The sequence below is a fragment of the Neofelis nebulosa genome, chromosome 1 (assembly GCF_028018385.1).
Source record: "Neofelis nebulosa isolate mNeoNeb1 chromosome 1, mNeoNeb1.pri, whole genome shotgun sequence".
Taxonomy (NCBI): domain Eukaryota; kingdom Metazoa; phylum Chordata; class Mammalia; order Carnivora; family Felidae; genus Neofelis; species Neofelis nebulosa.
Window position 1 is genome coordinate 53,697,251 of NC_080782.1, and position 10,622 is coordinate 53,707,872.

Below are 10,622 nucleotides of genomic sequence, written 5' to 3' on the forward strand. Positions count from 1 at the left end.
CTATTTAACAGCATTTAATGGATTCCCTTGTATTTTAAATGAAATGAAAACTCCTTTGCATGCTATGCATGATAAAACTTCTGTTATCCCAGTATCACCTTGACACCCCTGCTTCTCCCCAGATGCTAGGTATTCTATTTTTTTTTTTTTAAAGACATAGTGTCCCTTCCTCAATATCTTCCTTTTACTCTGCAATTAGCTAAAAGTTGGTGTCTTCTAACTTTTTAAGCTCCTCAACTATCACCTCTTCAAAGATGCCTTTCCTTAGCATTCCATCGAACTAGGTTTTCAACACCTATGCTGTTATCCATGGCATGAACCATAATTTGTAATTATACTTTTCTTTGCTCACTTGATTTATAGTGTTCTTTGTCACTAAAATGTAAGGTACATAAGCTCAGGGAACATGTTCATCTTATTTTTCAGCATATACTCAGTGCTTGTCATAGTAATTGATACATGGTAGGCAGGCAATAAATATTTGTGGGCAGAGTGAATGGATTACACCTGTGCCTCCTTTCCCTTATTGAGGTTGCTTTTCAGCAGTCACAAAATAAATTTTGTTTCAGTAGTGACTCAGTTACCCAACTTGCTGATAAGGTCACATGGTCTGTTTTACTGTACCTTTCTTCAGGTATCACCACTGTCCTGACAATGACCACCCTCAGCACTATTGCCCGGAAGTCACTCCCCAAGGTCTCCTATGTCACAGCAATGGATCTCTTTGTATCTGTTTGCTTCATCTTTGTCTTCTCTGCTTTGGTGGAGTATGGCACCCTGCATTATTTTGTCAGCAACCGGAAACCAAGCAAGGATAAAGACAAAAAGAAGAAAAACCCTGTATGTATCATTTCCCATTGGGATCATGGAGATTTTTATGTAGAAGCCCACCTGGTTTTGTTTTTGTTGGGTCTTAGTCTGTCTGCAGACTAAACCTCAGTGATTTGGGTTCCAAAATGAAAACAGAATGTATGAGTTTGGCTAGGACATAAGAATTCATTTTGGTCATTAGTTATTTGGGAGAGACCTGATTCATGAAGGAAGACTCCCACTCTTTTCATTTCATGGGAATTATAAATATTCTGACACCTGCATTTATTTTCTATTGATTGTCACCTTTCTGCTCCTTACAATAACATTCTTAAGTTATTGTTATTTTAAAATAACATTTTCATTCAAGGCTTTCCACTAGGAAGCCATAATGTTCTTGAAACTTCAAAGATCACATTTTTGCAAGTAATTGTCTCTGTGCATGTTACCACCAGAGTACTACTATTGGTTTCAAACCAAAATGTATATCATTTTGTTTTTAAATGAAATGATACTCTGTTGTTTGGGCAAGTTACTTAGCCTCTGAGTGTCTTTGTTTACTCATATACAAAATATGTATTTCTTTATAATAATTACCTCAAAGGGCTACTGTGGCAATGAAGGTAAAAAGCATTACATGGTACCTTACAAATGGAAGTCCTTACCTTTAATAGTTGATGATGATGATGGTTGATGTTGATGATTTATACACTAACCGACAAGGATTGATTTCAATGATTTGGAAAAAGGTAGGATGACTTCACCTTGCCATCAAACTTTAAATAAAAAGGCACAGATAAACAAGCCTAAAGCAATTATCTTTTAATATGGATGTTGAAGAGAGCAAGTATACCCATTTATGCACCTGAATGTGGCCGGCTGGCTCATAGGAAGCCCTGTGGAAGTTAAGGTCCATTCCCTTCTAAGTCAGGGGCAAAGGAAGTCACCCTAGCTTCCTCAGTTTATAGCCCTTCCTTGTCTGCTGTAAGGGCCATGAGGGCCTTGATAGTGGCTAGTTATCTGGCCCACCAACTTAGGGGGAACTAAATTATAATGAGGAAATATAGCTGATTCTAGGTTGTATCCTGATGGATCTCCAGGAAACCTGGTGAGATTCTACAAATGGCATATATTTACTTGAATGTAACAATTTGCAACAGGTAAAGAAAAAAATCATCATTATTCTTGGTAATTAAAACAGAAATGCTTATCCTTAATTTCCCAACTATTCACTATGCTTTATGCAGTCCTTTCCTTCCCTTTCTGTTTTGCTTGTCTTTGCATTTTTTCTAACCTTATTTTATTTTTGTTGTTGTATTTTTAAAATTATTATTTCTCCCCATTCTTCACTTTCCATTATTTTTCCCAAGAATAAAGTTCTATACCATTCAGCATTATTACCTTCCAGCATTAATAAGGATGTGAGGGTGTGCTTTTAAACAAGAGTCCTTCGGAAAAAGCCTTTATGCCCTAACAGCTATATGATTGCAGAGGAGATTAAAGAAACAGAAAAAAAATTAAATTATCTGAGAATTTCATGGACTTCCCTATTTTAAGACCATCAAGTGATTTATCAAAACAGGAAAGAGACCAAGCTGTGAAGGAAAAGCTGAAACCTTATTTTTCCATTTAATATGCTCTTTGGTTCATTCTATTAAGACTTACCTATTAAGGCTTCTTTGACAATAATTAGAAAATAAAAATCACAATACTTCTATGCAGGGAAGCCAGGCTATGGAAAGCTTCCTCACAAGTGGACAACACTGGCTTTTATAGTTAAGTAATTGTGGATTAATTTATTAAAATCCCCAAATTCCATTTTCCAATGTTAGGCATATACTTTATTCCAAGTTCAGAATTGTCCTTCTGTGTTTATAATTTCAGTTCATTTTACTTACTGTGTTTTTAAAATGTATTTTTAATTTGTCTTATTTTGTCTTTTTCTTTTCTTTTTTCCTTCTTTTAATTAAAAAAAAATGCAATTCTCTTTTCTGTCTACAAACCTAAAGCTTCTTCGGATGTTTTCCTTCAAGGTATAATGTTTTTGGAATGAAAATTCACTGCATGCAACTGCTGAATTTAATTATTAACGCTTACATGGTGTTTCGACTTCTTTTGTTTTTTAGTGAGTAGACCTTTAAGCATTCTACTAAAGATAAGGGCTTTGAGATGAAGAAAGCTTTATAGATTTCCAGAGTTGAGTCATCAACCCTACACTAATTCACAGAAGTGTTGACCCTATATGAAGCTCAAAAGCTGCAAACTCTATGAGATGTCCTTAGAAAAGAGGGCCTCTTTAAACATCAAAACCAAAACTTACCCTCTCTTCCCAGATAAAAATAGGATCCAATTTCACTGACAGCACCTAACATATATACTATATATGTTCTTAAAATGTAACTCTGTAAATCTGAATTCAAAATAAGATTTGTTTTTTGTTAAGTAAATTTAATAATCTCCATTGGTCTGAACCCTACCTGTCAGTTTTATAAAAATAATACTCTGTGAAATACTTTAAGTTAAAATATCCATCCCTTTCCTCTAGAATAATCCAGAATGGCTCTATCATGCAATACTGCAATGATATTTCTTTTCCCAGTTGAATTCTGATAATTTTCTCAGAGACACTGGGATTTGTGTTTATAATATCCAAAACAAACTCCTCCAAATTAAATTAATCATTGAGATTTATAGTTATTTCATAATTAATATGATAGCAAAGATCAAATTATCATTCAGTTTATTGATATTAGTTTCTTCTCAAATGCTAAAAAGGTGGTAGCATTTTTTTTTTCTGAATGTTGACTCACATATAGGTAAACATTGCTGATGTTCTAAAGCTTCTAGATGGTAAATGTTAGACAAAGCACTATATGTCTTTAAAACATAAGCCATACCATTTGTGGCCTATACTTAGGAAACTCCTCCATTTGTATATATTTTAACATTTTCTTTTAATAGCATTTAGTACATTATACTTTGCTCAGTGTAATGGGGTTTACCATTTGCCTATAGGTAAGCATGACACAAAATTTGAGTTCAAAATTAATGCATTTTATTTCTCTGTTCTACTCACATGCAACACCATTAAATGCCTTCATGTAACCAATCTCACATCTAATATTTACTAGACTAAGATTCCATGTAGTTGTTTGATTTAAATCTTTAAACTTTGAGTTCTTTTGGTGTTCAATCTTCTTGCTATAGCTATTAGCTTGATGGTATTATTTTCAGCTGCACTGCTTAAGCTCAAAATTTGAAATCTGCAAATGTGCTATCCTTCTAAGTTCAATTTTACCATTGTAGATCACGATGTCATAGCAATTTCCTGAGTACTCATTTTCAGATTCATCATTCACATTGGTGACATTGTGGAGACTTAATCTAGGATTTATCAAGTATATCTAATTCTTCTTCCCTACCCTTGTCTCAGGCTCCTACCATTGATATCCGCCCAAGATCAGCAACCATTCAAATGAACAATGCCACTCACCTTCAAGAGAGAGATGAAGAATATGGGTATGAGTGTCTCGATGGCAAGGACTGTGCCAGTTTTTTCTGCTGTTTTGAAGATTGCCGAACAGGAGCTTGGAGACATGGGAGGATACATATCCGTATCGCCAAAATGGACTCATATGCACGGATCTTCTTCCCCACTGCCTTCTGCTTGTTCAATCTGGTTTATTGGGTTTCCTACCTTTACCTGTGAAAGAGGTATGGGTTTTATTGATGTAGGTCTTATTCACTAAATCTCATGGAGAGGAGATGTCCTTTCTAAAGTCCACTTAAATAATCCCCTGTGTGGTTTATGATAATTTGAATTTGTTTCTATGTTCTAACCTGCAAAATTGTATTAATGTCATATTGTTTGCGCCCAACTCTCCTGTGGTAAGTGTAATTTGAACTCTAATGTTTGCTGTGTTTCAAACCTGCAAGGCAGAGTGAAATTAGAGCAAGAACACTGAATTCAACAAGATACTTTCAGCTACAACAACTGAAATAGTGAAAGCCATGACTGTTTACAGTGGTGGTGTCCTTAATCAATTCAAAATACAATTAGATGCAAAATGTCCAAAACTGTACCCTATGTTCATTTGGGGGCAGGTTGTGGTAAATTTGATCCCAGTAGAATATCTCCCTCATTTGAGAAAAATCACAAGTCACTTTAAATATAAGAGCCTAGACTAGAAATCTATTACACCTCTATCCCAAGATAGGAAGAAATTTTCCTCCACATCACATGTACAATGATGTAAATATTTCAATAACGTAGAATGCTTCAAGTTTAATGCATGCATCTCTTTAGAGCCAAAATAAATGGAATGAAGTTAACATCACAAAGCATTGTCTTTTATTCTGTGTCTTTGGGCAATAAAAGAATCATGAATGTAATGATAAGGGTTTGGGTTTGGAATTGGAGGGAGGAATTTTCTCTACCTTCTCCCTCATGCATGAAGATTCAAACAGCTTTTTTTTTTTTCTTTTCCTTGTAGGACATATTAGAACACTTTAAGTAAAATATAGACTGAATAATTGACATTTGCCACTTCTAAATATGCCCAATGTCATAAAGTAATTGTATGTGCTTGCCGCTATTTTTTCTTCCTTTTAGGTTGATAGATTATAACAGAATTTATTCTCCATCTCAAGATCTGCTTCTAGTGATTGTGAGTGCCTTGTGGGCAGAATCCTTGTCATTTCCTCTTTAGGTCCTCAGCACCTTATATAGTGCCTGGCACATAGTTGGTGCTCAACAGATAGGGTTTGAAGTAAATTGGCTTCATATGCTTCTGTGAATCTCTCTGAGCTGGCCTGGAACCAGTGACTCATCTTTTGAACACAGGCATGGTCAAGTGATACTTGATCTTGTGAAAATGAACAAAAGGATCCAAAGAACTTTGCCTAAAATAAATTTTTGATAATGAACAATAATAGCCAAAGTCCATACGCCTTTTAAAATAATACTTAAGTCATATGTTTATGCAAAAAAAAAAAATGAGTCTACTAGGGCATAATTAGAGTTTGTATATCTTTTTCCAGGTTTGGGGATGAGTTAGCTTTGACCCATCCACAATTCCACTTGAAGACATAGGACAGGCAAGAGCAGGATTCATACCTGACTAGTGTTCAGAATGTTGTTTTCTATGGTCTGTAAAAAAAAAAAAATGCACTGAAAATTAACTTCTAAAAATAAAACAAGAAATGAATGACTTACATGGAGGTTGAACCTATGACTGTGGCTTCTTTCAACTAAATGATAATCACATGAAGTGGTTGTCCCAGACTTCAAACATGATGAGTTGAGCTCCACCTTTAAGTACTCATCCTGAATCCCCTTTTTTCTAAAATAACACCCTTTGTCAGTTCTTCTTTATAGCAACCATTTCTTAAAGTCAGAATTCAATCATAGCCAGTATAACTTGATAGATAATCTAAAAAGAGTAGAAAAGAAAGAGTGGCTTTGTTATAAAGCTATGTGAAGTCCTCATTGAGTCATCTGGATGAATCTTGAAACACATCTAGCTGCCAATTTTACAAATCTTTAATATATCAGTACTCTCATATATAACCTCAAAGACATGTAAATAGAATTAATTATTTTCATGTTTTGAATTGTTAACAATTTAATGTTGACTCTGTAGGAGAGTTGTCGGCAAATTTTCAATGGTGAGAAACACATTATTGTCAACTTGAAATGTATTCTGTAATGGGGACACACACACAAAAAAGCTAGCTTTCCAATGTATGCATAGTACTGGCAGTATGAATATATGTTATATATAATCTTAATTATTAGCTGCTCCCCATCTGTGTATTTCAAAACCTTTTCACAAAGGGAATTGCCTAATATGTGGACTTTTCCAATAAAAATGCTGCATTCTAATTGATGGTGGCATGTCAGTGGTCTGGTTGGACTTGTTTGTCGTGAAGACCGTGACTTCTCTCCAGTAGCATTCCCCAATGCCGCTTTCCTTTTATGTGAGCTTTATTTGTGAGCAGTGTGATCATATTATGCATGGTGATGCTCCTCACTTCGAAGAAATTAAGAGATATATTTGAGGTGTGAAATGGAAATGGAAGGAAGTAATAACATCAAGTAAGTAAAGCTCAAGCCTTCTGTACCTCCAAACTTGCGGTGTGGTTAAGAATATGGACACTGGTGTCAAACATAATTGGGATCCCGACTCTACCATTTGCCTGTTGTTAGACAGTTATTAATTCATCCTTTATAATCCTCCATTTTATCAGCTAAAAGGTATAATAATGCCACCTCATGTAGTGACACTCAACAAATGATCAAAATGTCTTCTTTCACTTCCAGGGCCTCCGATATTCTGCCACCGTGATCCTCCCACCTCCATCATATAAGCTGTCTTTAAAAATATCCAACAATACTCACATATGTCTTAATGTGACTCTGCAGCATGAGGTTTCATTTTTAAAGAGTATTTGTATTGCAAACATTCCTTTAAACTATAAAAATCTGAGAGTCTCTTATTGAAGAAATCTTACAGATTACTTTTAAGGCCAAAGAACCTTTCCCTGTACCCCCAAACGTAAAAACATAGGGAGATATGCTCCAGAGACAGTGTCATATTTTATTGAAGTCCTCTGAAATTCTCAAAAGAAAGTAGCATAATCCTTTACAAGCACAGCTGCCCTAACCTTCCTCTGCCTGCATCCAATTTAGACATCTTTCTCACCTTCTAGACATGTTTAAAAAACAATTTCACTTAGGTCTTGTTTTCTGTCTAACTCAATGCCTTTATATTTAGCTGAGTGCGTATTCATTGTATGGCCTTCAGCCCCCTTTTTAAGTCTCATATTATTCTGACTAGTAGCAACAATTTTTGTCTGTGATGAAGGTCAAATTAAATTAACCAAATGATGCAGTCTTTGGGGATTGTGTCAAAAATTGCTGTCTGTATGCTTTGTCACTATGAATTTTTGTCAAATGTGTAGGAGAAAGGATGACCTAGACCAAAAGCTCTGCTATGTTTTTTAGTGCTGGTTGAATTGCCAAAGGTCACACAGCCAGTTAATGGCAAACCTGGGAGAGGCATCTGACCATTGCTCTTTCTACTGGGTCATAGAGCATTTCAGGATTTGGAAGTAAAATTCTATAATACTTTATCTTTCTGTTAATACTTGAGGATCCGCCAAACTTGAGGATGCCTTTCTTTGATCTTGACCTCGCTTTGAATATTTTATCGCAATGAGACAGAAATTTTAGAATATGTAGTAAAAGAGATAATGTGATAAATTTTGCATTTCTTTTATTCTCTTTCTAATGTAATGATCAAACAATATTCGGTGTTACCTGCTGCTTTCAGAATGCTGTTTGAAAGAAGACATCTCCAGTTATCTGGAAAATTCCAGACCCAGAGTTGGCCTTTGTCCCTTAGGACTTGAGACAATAGACAACTAAAGATTTTCCTATGGCTCCTCGGTATAGGCTCATTATTTGTATTATATCAAGAAAGTGCTACAACTGCTTTATTGTTACCAGTTCTGACAGTAAAAATCATAGGCCAATTATAAATCCAGTTGTAACTTTCTTCTGCAATATTTGGAATATAAACATTTTCCCTTTTTATTTTTAGAGCAAAATGGAAAAGCAGAGGCTGTTTCAGTTTACCTAGGTTCAAATCCAGGCCCTCTCAAGACCTATTATTCCTGAATAGGGGATAATAATGGCTTATAACTAATAATTTTATTGTAAGGAATAACTGAGTTAATACCAAAGAAGGACTGCATGTTAATAATTTTCCTCAGCACAGAAAAGAAAGGGCATGATATCTTAGTCTATCTTGCTTAAGAATATGGATTATCATTTATGAAGTTAATTACATATACCCACTTTGTTGGAATAATAAACATAGATAATAAACAATACATATCTTTACTGACATGAAATACTTGGGAAATTCATGTATATAAAGAATAGAGCCAAGTACTAATAATTACTCCCAAGTGGAACAGTGTATCATTTTAATTACCATAGATGATACATATAAAGACACAAGTGTAGCTATCTTTTAAAAAGTAAAAAAGATTTCCCTTAAAAACATGGAAATGTGTAATGGGATTGCTAAATAAACTTAAGTGACATTATCAACAAAGGTGTAGTTCCATCTTAATATAGTACATTTTTATAAGTCAATAAATTATTTTGTAGCTAATTTATAAAACCCTTAAAGAAATCAACATGAGGACTCAATCATAATTGAGGACTCTTGCCATTAAAAGAAAAACAAAATGTCACCGGGCCTGGGATAGAGAATTCAAGTCACATCTTGGGATGTTCCTAACTATTCTTATCTTGGGAGACTCAGTCTCATATGTAAATGAAGGTAATTGGTCTCTTCTGACTGATGTTAATTCTATCACTCCTCTGCTAATGTTACTGATTATCATCTAACATTCAGACCCTCCTAAACTCTGTCATATCTTCCACACAGTTGTCTTGACTCATTTGTCCTATTTCCTCCTTGAGTCTTTTCCAAAACAGTGACACATTGCTGGAATGCCTTTCTCTGTTCACTTTCTGAAGATTGCTAATTAAAGATTCTACCTAGTCCATGGAGACTTTCCAGTCTGACTAAAGTATGATAGGCTATTTTCTTTTTTTTTTTTTTTTTAAATTTTTTTTTTTGTCAACATTTTTTATTTTATTTTTGGGACAGAGAGAGACAGAGCATGAACGGGGGAGGGGCAGAGAGAGAGGGAGACACAGAATCGGAAACAGGCTCCAGGCTCCGAGCCATCAGCTCAGAGCCTGACGCGGGGCTCGAACTCACGGACCGCGAGATCGTGACCTGGCTGAAGTCGGATGCTTAACCGACTGCGCCACCCAGGTGCCCCTAGGCTATTTTCTTTTACTTCTTTCAGTATTTGATGGGAATTTTGAGTAGCCTTATCCTAATGTTTACCTCAGCTAAGTACTTATATTTATTTAATCATCTTAGTAAACAAATTTTAAATGAACAATTCTGTAACAAGAATCTGATATAAATAATTCAGCAAAATTTGCATCTTAAACCAGGTTGTTTATCTTTTATCTCCCTGCTCTATGAGTTTGCCTCTTATTTTTTTCTGTCACTTGTATTTTTTATTGGTCTGAAAATAAGTCCCTCATCAAAGAAGTTTTGATTAAGCATCTGTAAAATCAACTTAATATAAAGCTTTCAGTAAACACATATCAAGAGCCTCACATAGGGCACTGTAAGTATAGGAAGAAATAAATTTTAAGGCATTCTCTGCTTCAAAATGCCCTTAATATGATAGAGAAGTCAGATAAGAATATAAGTAACTAAAATGGAGCTGCACTAAATAGTTGTAGGTAGAGGAAATTACTATTCTAACTGGGTGAAACTAGAAAAGATTTTCTCTGTAATACAAAGCATTCCACCATATGTAAGGAAGGCTCATTACTGCTTTAGAACTTTCTCTCTGAACACTAATGAAAGCCTTGTAGAAGTTTTGAAAAAATATGAAAAACTAAAAAAAAAAAAATTATCCTAATCCACTAGCAAGAGTTAACCACTAAAATCATCATTTATATTTTTCCTTCATATAGTGAGACACTAGCTAGCTAGTTAACTATATAATAGAGGTATAAACATGGATACAAACAGAAGGATAGGTATAGATATAGATCTGTTTTTTAGCCTGATTTTTTCACACAGTTATGCATGTATTTATGTACATATATAACAAACAGTTTCTGGTATTCTATTTTTATATCAGAGAGCAATACCATAATTTATTTAGCCAGTCCGTATTCTGAAAATTTATGTTATTTCTTAACA

At 34.7% G+C, this 10,622-nt stretch overlaps 1 protein-coding gene across 2 annotated transcripts in view; it reads left to right on the forward strand.

The window, feature by feature from the left end:
- GABRG2 (gamma-aminobutyric acid type A receptor subunit gamma2) overlaps positions 1-6,698 on the forward strand; it is a 116,575-nt gene extending 109,877 nt beyond the window's left edge. Inside the window, exons 8-10 of one of the 2 annotated variants that reach the window (XM_058722536.1) lie at positions 635-840; positions 2,820-2,843; positions 4,244-6,698. In XM_058722536.1, the coding sequence (XP_058578519.1) occupies positions 635-840; positions 2,820-2,843; positions 4,244-4,519 (506 nt within the window). In that variant the 3' untranslated portion in view covers positions 4,520-6,698. The remainder of the gene's footprint in view (positions 1-634; positions 841-2,819; positions 2,844-4,243) is intronic. The other variant, XM_058722544.1, reaches the window with a different exon arrangement.
- Positions 6,699-10,622: the final 3,924 nt, after the last annotated feature.